The sequence below is a fragment of the Bubalus kerabau genome, chromosome 17 (assembly GCF_029407905.1).
Source record: "Bubalus kerabau isolate K-KA32 ecotype Philippines breed swamp buffalo chromosome 17, PCC_UOA_SB_1v2, whole genome shotgun sequence".
Lineage (NCBI taxonomy): Eukaryota > Metazoa > Chordata > Mammalia > Artiodactyla > Bovidae > Bubalus > Bubalus kerabau.
In genome coordinates this window covers 51,467,525-51,482,047 of record NC_073640.1, presented here as the reverse complement: position 1 = coordinate 51,482,047, position 14,523 = coordinate 51,467,525, and the positions used below count along the sequence as shown (strand labels likewise).

The 14,523-nt window shown below is 51.4% G+C and overlaps 1 protein-coding gene across 5 annotated transcripts in view; it reads right to left on the bottom strand.

The window, feature by feature from the left end:
* Window positions 1-14,523, bottom strand: part of RYR1 (ryanodine receptor 1) — a 127,992-nt gene that overhangs the window by 93,875 nt on the left and 19,594 nt on the right. For all 5 annotated transcript variants that reach the window (XM_055554322.1, XM_055554325.1, XM_055554323.1 and 2 more), the window contains exons 16-27: window positions 14,381-14,499; window positions 13,391-13,524; window positions 12,666-12,907; window positions 11,953-12,145; window positions 10,796-11,012; window positions 8,274-8,378; window positions 7,963-8,066; window positions 6,989-7,072; window positions 5,713-6,020; window positions 4,744-4,946; window positions 3,617-3,791; window positions 3,236-3,444 (exon numbers count right to left, since the gene is read on the bottom strand). In XM_055554322.1, coding sequence (XP_055410297.1) covers window positions 3,236-3,444; window positions 3,617-3,791; window positions 4,744-4,946; window positions 5,713-6,020; window positions 6,989-7,072; window positions 7,963-8,066; window positions 8,274-8,378; window positions 10,796-11,012; window positions 11,953-12,145; window positions 12,666-12,907; window positions 13,391-13,524; window positions 14,381-14,499 — 2,093 coding nt within the window. The remainder of the gene's footprint in view (window positions 1-3,235; window positions 3,445-3,616; window positions 3,792-4,743; window positions 4,947-5,712; window positions 6,021-6,988; window positions 7,073-7,962; window positions 8,067-8,273; window positions 8,379-10,795; window positions 11,013-11,952; window positions 12,146-12,665; window positions 12,908-13,390; window positions 13,525-14,380; window positions 14,500-14,523) is intronic.

Genomic DNA, 14,523 nt, shown 5'->3' with positions numbered 1-14,523 from the left:
TCATCCTTGAAGTGCCTATGAATGGGGTCCTACAGTATGTGTTCTTTTGTGTCTGGCTTCTTTCAGCCAACACGATGTCTGTGAGATTCGTCTGTGTGGTTGTGGGTGGGTTAGTTGATTCATTCTCCCTGCTGTCTAACATTCTGTTCTTGGGGTTGAGAACACCATCTGGCGGTGGCAAGTATTGGGGGGTTCCTGTTGGGCTTCCCAGGGGGCGCTAGTGGTAAAGAACCTGCCTACCAATGCAGGAGACCTAAGAGACTCGGGTTGGATTCCTCGATCCGGAAGATCTCCTGGAGGAGGGCATGGCAACCCACTCCAGTATTCTTGCCTGGAGAGTCCCCTGGGCAGAGGAGCCTGGAGGGCTACAGTCCTTAGGGTCACAAAGAGTCAGACACGACTGTAGCGACTTAGCATGCATATCTACTCCACCATCCTCTCCCACCCCAGGCACCTCTCTAGTCTTTGTGCCCCCATTCTCTCCACCTACAACTCACTGTCAAAAGAAATCTTCCCAAAACTCAGATCTAGAATGGATAGTCCCCTGTTTAAAACCCTTCTATTTAAGATTAAAAAAATAGAATAAAAGTCAGGGATGGGGGCATTCCCTGGTGGTCCAGTGGTTAGGACTTCATGCTTTCACTACCAGGGTCCGGGTTTGATCCCTGGTTGGGGAACTAAGAGTCTGGAAGCTTTGAAGCTCAGCCAAAAAAGACAAGAAAACACCCTTCTGTTTTTACCTAGCCTGAAATGCTTCCCCACAAATTATTTATTAATTACAAAGGGAAACACACTAACTTGATGGTGGTAACGATAAATGTAGAGTCAGAGTTAATATAATCAGCCGTAAGACGTAGTGCCATGGTGGCCTCGCTGAGATCCTGCAGCAAGCAGAATACAACCTCATTGCTATGATGTTCCTGCCAAATATGTGTAACCTGAACCTAATCGTGAGGAGACATGCATGCATGCATGCTAAGTAGCTTCAATCGCATCCAACTCTTTGCGACCCCAGGCACTGGACTGTAGCCCACCAGGCTCTTCTGTCCATGGGATTCTCCAGGGAAGAACACTTGAGTGGGTTGCCAGGCCCTCCTCCAGGAGATCTTCCCAACCCAGGGATCGAACCCAGGTCTCTTATGTCTCCTTGCATTGGCAGGCAGGTTCTTTATCACCTGGGAAGCCCAAGGAGACATGAGACCTACCCAAATTGAGGTATATTCTGCAAAATAACTGGTCTGTACCCTTCAAAAACACCAGTGTCATAAAAGACAATGAAAGACACCAAAGCATTTTATATACATTAAAGAGACATAACAACTAACTGTAGCGTGTAACCCTGGCTTGGATTTTGGACCAGAAAAATAAAAAGAGACATTATTACCACAATGAACACAGTTTGAATATGGATTGTAAATTAGGTAATAGTATGTATCAATGTTAAATTTCCCGATTTTCATAACTGCAGCTCTGTAAGAGTATAGCTTGTTCCGAAGAAATGCATATTGAAATATTTAGGGATAAAGAGGCGCGATGTCTCCAACTTATCTAAGTAATTTAGAAAAGAGAGAGAGTGTATGAGAGGCAGATCGGGGCTATGCCTAGGAAGGGAAAACTGATGATCAGAAGGAGGGTCATATGCCCCAGGGCACAAAACAGGGAAAAGGCCAATTCAAGGTCTGTCTGATTGTAAAGTACCAGCTGAAGCTCAGCCATGTGGAATTCAAGTTCTTCCCAGGTTGAGAAAAGGACCATCACTTTGGTCTATATGGGGTTTTTATGGTCAGAATATGACGTGGAGTTTAACCTTGAGAAAGAAAGGCACTAGGGTCTAAAAATTAGGATACTCAGATTAATGAAGAGTTACTAAAAAATAAGTAACCCCCAGGACTTCCCTGGTGGTCCAGTGGTAAGGAACCCACCCTCCAATGCAGGGGACATGGATTCAATCCCTGGTCAGGGAATTAAGATTCCACATGCCACGGGGCAACTAAGCCCGAGTGCCACAACCAGAGAAGCTTATGTGCCGTGACAAACACTGAGCACAGCCCCTCCCCCCCCAAAAGTAACTGCCCCCAAAAACCACCCTAGATAACAATTAGTAAGGAAGGTCCCGAAATGTGCCCAGGGATTTATATTTCTTTAAGCCTTGTTGTTGGCTCAGCAGTAAAAAGAATCCTCCTGCAATGCAGGAGCCACAGGAGACATGGGTTCCATCCCTGGGTTGGGAAGATCCCCTGGAGGAGGGCATGGTAACCCACTCCAGTATTCTTGCCTGGAGAATCCCACAGACAGAGGAGCCTGGCAGGCTACAGTCCATAGGATCTCAAAGAGCTGGACACGACTGAAGCGACTTAAGCACGCAAGCAGAAACCCTTGGTAGGATCAAATAGTTATAAGGGCTGAAAATTTCCAGTGAGGTCACTTAATCCAGCTTCTCTTTCCTCCCTTCCCCTATTTTGCAGGCAAGCTACCTGGAGCTCAGAAAGGTGTGTTTTTTCCAAGGTTATACCTACCATTAAAATTACCTAAATTAAAAGACACTTGTTCCTTGGAAGAAAAGCTATGACCAACCTAGACAGCATACTGAAAAGCAGAGACATTTCTTTGCCAACAGAGGTCCGTCTAGTCAAAGCTATGGTTTTTCCAGTGGTCTTGTATGGATGTGAGATGTTGGACTATAAAGAAAGCTAAGCACTGAAGAATTGATGCTTTTGAACTGTGGTACTGGAGAAGGCTCTTGAGAGTCCCTTGGACTGCAAGGAGATCCAACCAGTCAATCCCAGAGGAAATCAGTCCTGAATATTCATTGGAAGGACTGATGCTGAAGCTGAAACTCCAATACTTTGGCCACCTGATGTGAAGAATTGACTCATTGAAAAAGACCCTGATACTGGGAAAGGTTGAAGAAAGGAGGAGAAAGGGACGACAGAGAATGAGATGGTTGGGTGGCATCACCAACTCAATGGACATGAGTTTGAGCAAGCTCCAGAAATTGGTGAAGGACAGGGAAGCCTGGTGTGCTGCAGTCCATGGGGTCGCCAAGAGTTTGGCATGATACAGCGACTGAACTGATACCCTACAAGGCAGCCCGGGGAGTCCACCATCCTGACACTCACTTCTACGTTTGTGGTCTAACATTAACGGAAGACAAAGAGTAGCTTGGGGAAGAGAACTGTGGCGAGAATGAGGTGTGGAAGCAGATCTGAGGGTGTTGAGTGGGGTTGGTCCTCACCTCATAGTGCGGGTGCTCAGGAGGCACGGCCTCAAATTGAGGAAGGCCTTTGCTGAACCAGGTAGTGACCGGGCGCTGCATGTTGATGGCAAATGGCTCAAAACCTTCCTGGAGGCCACAGATGGCAAAGAACCGCAGGGAGCTCACGTCCTGGCCCAGGTTCAGGTGACCCACCTGGCCGGGTCCCAAGCTGCACACAGGCAGGAAGCCTGGTGGGAGGGGATAGATGGGCAGGGGTGAGCATAGGTGGGCGAGGCAGGGGCAGCCATGGGGAGGATGTGCGTGGAAAGAGGGGATGGAAGAGCCGGGGGCTGGAGGGGGCGGTGTAGGGTCAGGTGAGATGGAAGAAAACCAGAGAGGGGCCCCGAGGCCGGCCCTCACCATCCCCAATCTCGATGTCGCGGAAGGCTGTTTCTGAGCCGGAATCGGACATGAGGACCTCGCCATTGAGGGTGAAGATGATGGTGTTCTCTGTGAGGTCGATCATGCAGCCCACGACATCTCCCGACTGCCAGGGACGCCCAAACGGTTCACTGCCCAGGTGCCAGCGCTGACCCTGTGAGGAGGTGAGGGGGAGACGTGGTGTGAGAGACATACAGTAAAGTGGAGAGATATGAGAGCGAGGGGAGACATGTCAAGACACACACGCAAGGCATCAGGCCCAGTACATGGGGGACAGAGGAAGGGTCAGCCCCACAGCATCCCCCTTGTTTCCCCACATTTGCATCCATGGTCCTTGGAAGGTAAGGGCTAGGCATTCGTGCTTTCCCTTCCCAGCCATCTCTCTATCTCATCCCTTTTGCTTGGGTTCTCTGTTGTTTTCAAGACTGGGACTGTAAAGACCACCCAGGTGGTCTTGGAGGGTTGGGGGAAGCAAAAAGTAGAGGAATGGAAAGGAGAAACTAACCTATCAATGTCCCCCATATGTACGCATCTAAACCCATATGCCCCAGAACAGATACATGAATAATGAGATGGATAGATGGATGGGGAGCAGGTGTATGGCTGGATGGGAGAATGAAATGAAAGCTGAGAGTCTACTGAGTTGACGGAGGGAAGGAAGAAAGTACAGACAGACACACAGGTCTGTGTGGGTGGTGGATAAATAGATGATGTGTGTATGCATTAGATTATTGGATAGATGAATGGATAAATGAAACATTAAATTATTAGATAGATGAGTGAATAAATGAAATCACAAACTGGTTAAAAAGAGTGAATGGCTGAACTGACAACTACCCGAATAGATGGAACCCTGGATGCCTAAGTGATTCTTTGGACAGACGAGAAGACGGATGGATGAAATGACAGATGGATGGTTGGATAGAGAGATGGATGTGGATGGATATATGCACAGACAGAGGGAGGGGGAGGATGGAGGGATAAATGGCAAGGTAGATTCAGGGATGGGCGGACAGAGTGAGACACAGATAGAGAGGCAGGGCTGGATTGCATGAGTGTGGGAAGGATCACAGAGCCTGGCAGAGCGGAGCCAGGGAGCTACCCACGCGGTGCCCGTTGAAGACATAGGACAGGTCATCCGCTCCCAGCTCCACATCTGGGCGTAGCTCGGGCCGCGCCCAGCCCACTCGCATCTCGCCGGTGGTGACCGCCTCGAACTCGAAGTACCAGCGGCCACTCTGCACCACGTAGGATTTCTCTGCCCGGAAGATGCGCACCCGGTCCCAGCGAGACTGGCTCTCCACCTGACCTGCACATGGGGCCAGGCAGAGTAAGAGAGGCTGGGTTGGTGGGGGAGATCAGGAGAGGTAAGGGCCTTGGGGGGCTGGGGGGAAAGGCACAGCTTTTGGTGTTAGAGAAAAAGAACTGGGGACTCTCAGAGCAGTCACAGAGAAGTAGGAGGGACCTACTGAGACTTCTCCTCTGTCCCTCTAGCAGTCAAGAGTTTCAGAGAGGAACTAGCAATAGAGACATGGAGGGAGAAAGTTGGGTTGGTCACGGTCATAGTCTGCGGTGAAGGGTCAAGATTAAGGTCAATGTTAAGAATCAAGGGCTGAAAGCAGGATTGGGGAGAGGGAGTCAGAATCAGGGTCAGGGAGGGGATAGAAATTGGAGTTGGGGGCAGGGGTTGAGACTGGGGTCAGGGGTCAGTGATAGGTCAGCAGTCAAGTTAGGAGTAGAGCTTAGAGGCTCTCTGAGTGCTAGGTTGGGTGGCTCCCCACTGTAGACATAGTCCAGAGGTTAGGGGTCAGGGGTCAGAGCTGGGGGTCAGGAACTGGAATCAGGGGTCAGGGTCAGAGTTCACTGGGTTCCTGGTCTGACTGCTCAGTGTTGCAGCTGTAGCCCAGGCAGAGCTTGAGTCAAGGTCAGTGGTTAAGATCGGGTTCAGGCTCAGCGACAGAGTGAGTGTCATGGTTGGGGAAAGTCAGTGGTACAGATGTAGCCCACTAAGGAGCTGAGTTGGGTCAGAGATTGGAGTCCAGGGGCGGGGTCAGGCGCCTGCGGTCAGCACTCACTGGGCTCCTGGTCGGGCGGCTCAATGTTGTAGCCATAGCCCAGCAGGGTGCGCACGGCCTGGCAGAGGCTGTCACGGTTGCTGCGCTTGGTGGCCTCATCCAGCAGGCGGTAGGGCACGAGGCGAGGGTTCCGGCGGGCAGGGATGTCCTGCACGGCACTGTAGCTCCAGCCCTGAGCCACTCGGTCTCGGGCCCACACGTTGTGCCCGTTCTCCGCCAGCCGGTCCACCAGCGTGGTCTGCGCAGGCGTCAGTCTCACGTGGCTCAAGTCCAGCGGTGCCGGCTTGTACCCGTTGCTCATCATGTACCTGCGGGTGGTGGTGGGGAGCCAGTGGGACGAGACCCTCGCCTCCACTACTGGGCTCTGTGCCACGGGATCCTTGACTTCTGACCCTGGTCCTTAGGATCCCATGATCTGTGAAACTTTTGACCTTTGATCTCTGACAGCAGGGTTCTTTTTCAATATATTAATTTATTTATTTGGCTGCATGAGTAGCATGCAGGATCTTTAGTTGTGGTGGGCAAACTCTCAGCTGTGACATGTGGGATCTAGTTCCCTGACCAGGGGTCAAAGCCAGGCCCCCTGCACTGGGGGCATGAAGTCTTAGCCACTGGACCACCAGGGAACTCTCATCTGACACCAAGGTTCTCAAATAAGCTTACCTGACCTCAGACCCCAGGATCCTGTGACCCTAGCAAAGGCTTTGACTTCACTGACCTCTGGCCTCTGTGACCCTTTCATCTTGATCTTGGGAGCCTCATCTCTGGTCCTGGGGTGCTCTGACCTCTCACCTCTGACTTGAAGGCTTCTTATCTCTGATTCCAGGACCCTATCATTTCAAACTGCTCGCTCTAGAGTCCTTGACTTTGAACCTTGGCATCTATCCCCAGGACCTCTGACCTCTCATCTATCATTTCAGGATCCCTTACTGACAACTCCAGCAATTTCTCACCTCTTTCCACTGATCCCGCACCTCTAACTCAGAGACACAACTTCTGCTCTCTTATTTTCCCGACTCCATGGAGACCCTGACCCTGAGTCTGACTCACTCCCACTCTCTCAGGAACTCCTAACTCTGCATTCTCAACTCCCTAGGACGCTCACCACTGACTCTACAGCTCTGATCCCTTGTCCTAGACCTCCACCCCAATACATGGGCCCTTTGTCTCTGACCTCAGCCTCACCACTCCAGCTCTCGATCACTCCAGCCCTCACCGTGGCATCCCCAGCCCCCTACTCTATTCCCCAGGTGGGGCCCAGGTCACCCACACTCACGTCTTGGGGAGTTTCGTCTTCTTCAGGTTGTCCTCCGCCTTCTCATCCGCCATGCCCACGTGGCAGCCCAGTGCCAGTAGAGTCCTGGGGCAGGGGGTGGGGGCAGGGGAGCAGGTCACCCTACATGGCCACCCTGTCCCTAGCCTCCCCTCCCCCAGCCCGGCTCCCCTCCTCCCCCGGCCCCTGTCAGCTCTGTCTCTGGGTCACCAGCTCTCTCCCTGTCTCCTTCTCTGGTTTTCTGGGTATTTGTCCCATCTCTCTGCCTCTCTGACTCCTGCCTCTCCCTGTGTCTCTGTCTCTGTACTTCTTTGATTGTGTTCTTTTCCTCTCTGCTTCTTTCCTTGTCTCGTTCTCTTTCTTCCACTTACTGTGCATCTTTATTTAGCAAGGGGAACCATTTTAAATAATAGTAATTTAAAAAATTTTGTTTTCCAGTGCATACATTGCTAGTATATAGAAATGTTTGTCTTTAAGTTATTTATTCCTTTATTATTTATTTTGGGCAGCATTGGGCCTTCGTTGCTGCATAGGCTCTTCTCTAGTTGCAGTGAGTGGGGACTACTCTCTAGTTGCAGTGCTCAGGCTTCTCATGGCGGTGGCTTCTCTTGTTGCAGAACACAGACTCCAGGGCACTCGGTCTTTAGTAGTTGTAGTGCTTGGGCTCAGTAGTTGTGGCACACAGGCGTATTTGCCCTGCAGCCTGTGGAATCCTCCTGGATCAGGGATTGAACCTGTGTCCTCCACCTTGGCAGGAGATTCTTAACCACTGGAACACCAGGAAAGTCCTGAGCCTCTCTCTTTATGCCTCTATCTCTTACTCACCCTCTGTAAGTTTCACAATCCCCATCTCCCACTCCCTGTGTTGCTCTTTTATCTATTTCTCTCTCTCTCAGTCTCTGTCTCGCTCTCCCTGCTTCCCTGTTCCTTCTGCCCAGCGGCCAGGCCCAGGGCCCTTTCCCCAGTCCCCTCCTCACTTGAGCGTCTCCCCCGACATCTGCAGGTTGTAATTCCTCTCGGGCTCCGGTAGGCTGTGAAAATCCACGAGGCAGGGGTGCAGTCTCTTATTGTCATCCCGAACCTGGAGAAACCCCAGAGTCACTCCTTGGCTCCTCTTCCCTCCCCAGCACGCCCAGACTGTGACCTCTGACCTCCTACCCCTCATTCTGCCACTTGAAACCCAAGGAGCCCTCCCAAAGTCTCCTCCTCCAAACCCCGGCCCCTCCCCAATAGCAAGTGGTTCTCACTCTTCCATAGCCAGTCTAGCCTCTCTCCCCCGTCCACTCACCGGGCCATAGGTCCAGCCCTGCTCAATGCGAGTCAGTGCCCAGAGTTCATGGATGTTCTCGGCCAGCTTCTCCCGAATACGCTCCAGATGGGGAGGCAGGACAATCTGGGGGCAGGGGACATCCGTGAGGTCCCTGAGTTCCCTCCACCCCGCACCATAAACAGCCTTCCCAAGAACACGCACCAGCTCTGGACAGTTCACCAGAGAGCTCTTTTGACCTTTCCTGTCATCCAAGCCCTGCTCTCCATCACCTCATCCTGCCTCTAGGATGGATGCTCAGGACTTGACATCCTCAGAATCGAGGAATTATCTGGGGATGAGCCTGTCTCCCCCTGTGGACTGGGAGCTCCATGAGGGCAGGGCTGGGGCTGTGTCTGTCTCCAGCATTTCCCCAGCCCTGCCCAGCCCAGAGGAGATGCTCTGGAGATGTTTGCTGAATGAATGGATGGGTCTTTTTCCTTCTCTGTACAATGAAAACTGGAACAATGTTAACTCATAACATTGGGTTGGCCAGAAAGTTTGTTCGAATTTTTCCATAGGATCATACGAAAAAACTCAAACAGACTTCTTGGCCAACACAATACTTACTTTATATGGGTTCAGTGAAATCATCTACATAAGTTACTAAATGTTATATACAGTAGCCCCTCGAACAATGCAGGCTTAAACTGCATGGATTTTTTCCAGTAAATATAGTAGCTGTATTTTCATTTTGTGTGTGTGTGTGTGTATGTGCTCAGTCATGTCTGAATCTTTGCAACCCCATGAACTGTAGCCTGCCAGGCTCCTCTGTCCATGGAATTTTCCAGGCAAGAATACTGGAGTGGGTTGCCATTTCCTACTCCAGCGGATCTTCCCAACCCAAGGATCGAACCCATGCCTTGAGTCTCCTGCATTGGCAGGAGGATTCTTTATCACTGCATCATCTGGGAAGCCCCATGTTTTCATTTTACAGATCTCTAATTAACTCAAGGTAGGAAAAAGTTTGTGTTTGACTGAGATCACAATATGTGGAATCAAAAGAAGAAGGGTTTGAGTCATTCTATCCAAACTATTTCAGATTCCTGCTCTTCATGTGCCATTTACCAATTCTTTCGTACCTAAGACAGAAATAGTAGTACCGCGGCTTTCAGCTGTGCTGGGGTTGGGCCCCGAAACCCCCTGCATTGTCCAAGGATCAACTGTAGTTTGTATAAATACCTGGCACATAGTTGGACCAGGTTGGGTTGTGAGGGGAGGAGTGGGGAGGGGATGTCCAGGAGACCAAGTGGACAGCTTTTGAGGCTGACCGGTGGGGGACGGGAAGGGAGACATCCAAGCTACAGGGGGATGGCAGGTTGATCTGCAATAACATTATTACTACCCATAATGACGGGGCTTCCCTGATAGCTCAGTTGGTAATGAATCACCTATAATGCAGGAGACCCCGGTTCAATCCCTGGGTCGGCAAGATCTGCTGGAGAAGGGATAGGCTACCCACTCCAGTATTCTTGGGCTTCCCTTGTGGCTCAGCTGGTAAAGAATTTGTCTGCAATGTGGGAGACCTGGCTTGGGAAGATCCCCTGGAAAAGGGAAAGGCTACCCACTCCATACTGGCCTGGAGAACTCCATGGACTGTATAGTGCATGGGGTCACAAAGAGTCGGACACGACTGAGTGACTTGCACTCACTCACTTTACCCATAATGACAATAACTCAATTGAGGACTTAACATTTTCTTAGGACCATGCTAAGCACTTCACATATATTAATTCATCTAAACTTCACTACCATGCTACAGGTACGTTCTCTCATTCTCCCCTTTTCTTCACAGCTGAGGGGACCAAGGCACAGAGAAGTGAAGTTGCATGCCCACAGAGACATGCTGAAAGTCAAACCCTCGTGATCAGGCTCTTAAACATGACTTATATCCCCTCCTAGAGGGTGGGGTGGGGAGCTTAGGTTGGGATAAGAGGAATGGCGGGAGGCCTGGAATAGAAAAGATGCTCCACAAATTGTGGTGGATATGATCACAGGCTTTGGGATCAGACCGCCTGGGTTCAAATCAGCTGTGCGACTTGCACGACCTGCTTGACCTCTCTGGGCCTCACTTTCCTCAACTGTATATTGGGGCAATAATAGTCCTTTCTTTTATTACATATTTATTTTTACTGATTTATTTGGCTGCACCAGGTCTTAGTTGAAGCATGCAGGATCTTCTATCTTCATCACGGCATGCGGGATCTTTAGTTGTGGCATGTGGGATCTAGTTCCCTGACCAGGGATTGAACCCGGATCCCCTGTGTTGGGAGCGCAGAGCCTTAGCCACCAGGGAAGTCTGAATAATAGTCCTTTCTTTAGGGCGCTATCATAAGGACCCCCTGAAATTCAGATTCTGCCTGGAGAGATTCCTTTGCCTCCCTCCTGCCTTAGTTTCCCCATCTGTCAAACAACAAGGTCCCCAGCTTCCAGCTCAGCTGCCCACCCCACTGACTCCTAAGGGGGTCTACCACTCCAGGAAACCCTTACAGAGCAGGCAGTACCTGGACAGTGTCCACAGGGCAGGGCACAAAGTCGGTGTGTGAGAGGCAGCGGCTGGGGCCTACCAGGTGGGGCCCCCGCGGCCCTTCCCGCCGATACTCCTTGATGGGTTCCAGATGGAGTCGCTCTCGTGGGAGCACAGCCTCATGGCAAGGGGCGTAGCCAGGAGGAGGGAGGAACTTGAATTCTCCATGGCGGCCACCAAGGAGGAACCGCACTCTAGATGGGAGAGCAGGGTCACTAGTGAGAGCAGTTTACCTAGCAGAGTCTGTACTCAGGGAGGGGAAGGGAGCAATCCTGGAATTGGTGGGAGGTGCTGGGTTGACTTGAGGTCAGTGGACAGTCATAGGGTCATGGAGGTGATTTTAGGAATCAGGAAAGTCTAAGGTCAAAGAAACTGTCAGAAGGCAATAGGAATTGTTAGAAAGTCAAAAAAAGTAAAGTGAGGGCCAGGTCACTAAGGAGTTAATCCACGGTCACAGGAAGGTCCTTTGGAGGAGGTCCTGGGTCAATAGAGCATTTAGAGATACCAGAAGGTTTGGGGGAGACCAAGAAGGTGGTCATCCAGAAGTCATTGAGACTTTCAAGGTATAACCTTGAGAAACCATAATTACCACTGAAATGGTGAGAAGTCACACACAGAGTTTGGGGTCATTGGGAAAACACTGGGCTACTGAGAAGTCTTTGAAATAACTGTGGTCATTGAAGGGTAGCTGGGAGATTATGGAGCTCTTAGAATATCGCTGGGAGAAGCTGGGATCATTGAGGAGTTATTAAGAGCATGGAGTCATTGGGAGAGTCCAAGATCATCGGGAGGCTTTGTGGTCACTGGAAGATCATTGTTCAGATTTTGAAATCATTTGGAGGTCATTGGAATGGCATAGAATAATTGGGAGGGTCAGAGTTTTATTTGGGAGGTCACTGGGAGAAACTTATTAATCATTAGAAGGTCACTGTGGAATTTGGGGACACGGAGATTGGGGAGAAGCGGAGGTCATTGAGAGTGTCACGGTGACCCTCACACAGGGGTCTGGCCTTTCGGTCCTGAGGGTAGGCCGCTGGGTCCTGGCCCCATAGCAGGCCATGGCGTGCCTGCAGAAGCTGTCTTAGGACAGGCCCTGGTCTAGAGACTGGCAAGGGGGCAGGGATGAGTCCTTACTTGACACCAGCCGAGAAGCTGACAACAGGGAAGAAGAGCCCATCAAGGTTGAAGGCCTCGAAGACCCCCTGCACGGGACAGCCATTGATGCGGAAAGAGATGGACGGCACACTGAGGTCCAGGCAGCAGCTGACCACGTCCTCGGGGGCCAGGAGGTGCTGCCCAGGGGAAGTGACCAGGCGTGGCACGTGTCCTGCACCCAGATCACCGGGAAGAAGTCAGAAGTCAGAGGTCCAGCAGAACCAGTGGGCTCAGGAGACAAGGGTAGATATTAGAGGATCCAATGGGGTTTTAGGATCTCCAAGGTCAAGTGCTCTTAGAGATTAGGTGCAGAGGTCAAGTTTCCCCTGAGGTTAGGTTCCTGAGAGGTGTAGAAGTCAGAGATTAAAGCTGTCCTAGAGTTAGGATTCTGGAATTTTTGGGGTCAGAAGTCAAAGATGAGAGGTCATAATAATCGGGGCAGTTTTCTAGGATCTCTCAGGTCAGAGATCAGACTTCCTCTGGGATCAGAGTTCTGGGGCTTATGAAGAAACAGGTGAGGGCCAAGATTCTGGAAGCTCTAGGGTTAGGGTCTTGGGAAATGAGGAGTAAAGGGGTCAAAGTTAGCCTGTTTGGGGGTCAAGATCTCAAGAACCCCAAGGTGTTCAGTGAGGCCCTTAGAAACCCTGGGGTCAATGGTCAGGGTTGAGGGTCCCCTAGAAGGGTCCAGGTACCTGTCCAGAGGTGCAGCCCGTCAAAGCCGTAGGAATAGAGGTCATCGCCGACCCCGTTGCCGCCCCAGCCCTCGCCGCCCCCGGGGTAGGGGCTGTAGCCCTCAGTGAGGGCCCAGCCCACCCTCAGGTGGGTGGCCTGAGCCGTCAGGAATGGAACCACTTCGTCCACCATCACCTCAAAGTACCATTTGAGGTACTGCGTGGTGCCCTCTGCTCGGCCCACAAAGATGTTGGGGCGGATGCTACAGGAGAGACAGAACAGGAGAGGAGGGTGAAGGAGAGATGGAGAGAAGACCCAGGCTGGTGGGGGTGGGAAGGGAAGGGAGAAAGACCAAGAGATCCACACCCAAGAAAAACAGAAAAGCAGAGACATGGAGACAGAGAGTAACAGACAGAGAGACACACACACAGAGAAAGCAGAGAGAGACAGAAGCATCAAAGGACAGAGAAGAGAGAGGTGGAAGAGAGCCCAAGAAAAAGAGGTGGAGGAGAAATAGAGACAGAGGAAGACAGAAAGGGCAACACAGAAAGAGAGGAAGAGACAGAGGCAGAAATGGAGCAGGGAGAGAGGACAAGAGGTGTGAGAAGCCAGGGATGACCTGGGAACAGCTGTGGGGACCGGTGTCAAGTCCCAGGGTGGGAGGTGGAGGAAGGCCCACCCACCCGGGAGTCAGGGAGGGGCTTGAGAGGTTCTGAGTTCTGGAGTCAGGAGTCAGGGGCCAGACCTGGTGACATAGTTGATGAGGTTTGTCTGCAGCAGAAGCTCGCGGCCAGGGAGCAAGTTCTCAGTGATGAGATCTTGGTTGGAGCGCACGGCCACGCCATTGCACACACACAGGGAACATAGCACATCCAGCACCTGGAGGTCAAGGTCAGAGGTCAGGGTGTGAGGGCACCAGAGAAGTGGGGGAGGTGGGTCTATGGGAGACCCAGGATGGGATACCAGAAGGATGACGCACCAGGATGGGAGATAGAGATTTGGACTGAGAAGAGGTGATGTAAGTGAGAGGTCAGGAATCACTGAGCGAGATTGGGGTCAAAGGGAAAGGTCAGGCGAGAAGTGAGGGGCCATTTGAGTCGGGAAAAGACATCAGCAATGTAAGGAAGGGGAGACAGCAGTAACAGCTGAGAGGTCAGGGGAAGAGTGAAAGGGTCAGTCAGGGAAAGAGCACAGGGATCAAGATGAGGCTTTTAGATTAGTGGGCCCAGGTGGATAACGTAGGTGGTGGGGGCAGTTTAGTGGTTTAGGCACTCAGTTGTTTTCGACTCTTGTGACCCCGTGGATTGTAGCCTGCCAGGCTCCTCTATCCATGGAATTTCCCAGGCAGCAATACTGAAGTGGGTTGCCATTTCCTCCTCCAGAGGATCTTCCCAACCCAGGGATCAAACCCGTATCTCCTGCATTGCAGTCGAGTATCTGACGTGGTTAGAAGTAATTCTATGGGAACCAGTAGCACTTGTGGCAAACTGGAGGGTATCTGTGCAGCTCCCAGTGAAGACTACAAAATTAGAAACTGAATAAACTGCTTCAAAGATCTAATGAAGCATCTGATGTGGCTCAGAGCTCATTTAAGAACCACGAGTTGAAGACTCGGTATTGAGATGGAAGCTTATAGCAGGAGAGTCCAGGTAAGGGACAAAGTGGGGAAGGGGGGTGCAATTTGAGGGCCATAGGGAAAGGCCAGGGTTCAGAATTCAGGGGATGAGGGGCAAACCTTGTGGTTCCTCCCATGCTTATCCAGGAGGGAGATGATGGACTTGATGTGGTTCTCTTGGATGATGTTCAGGACTTCCGGACTCTCAATCAGGACACAGTACAGCACCTCCAGGATCCCTGCACAGGGAGCAGCATGAGAGC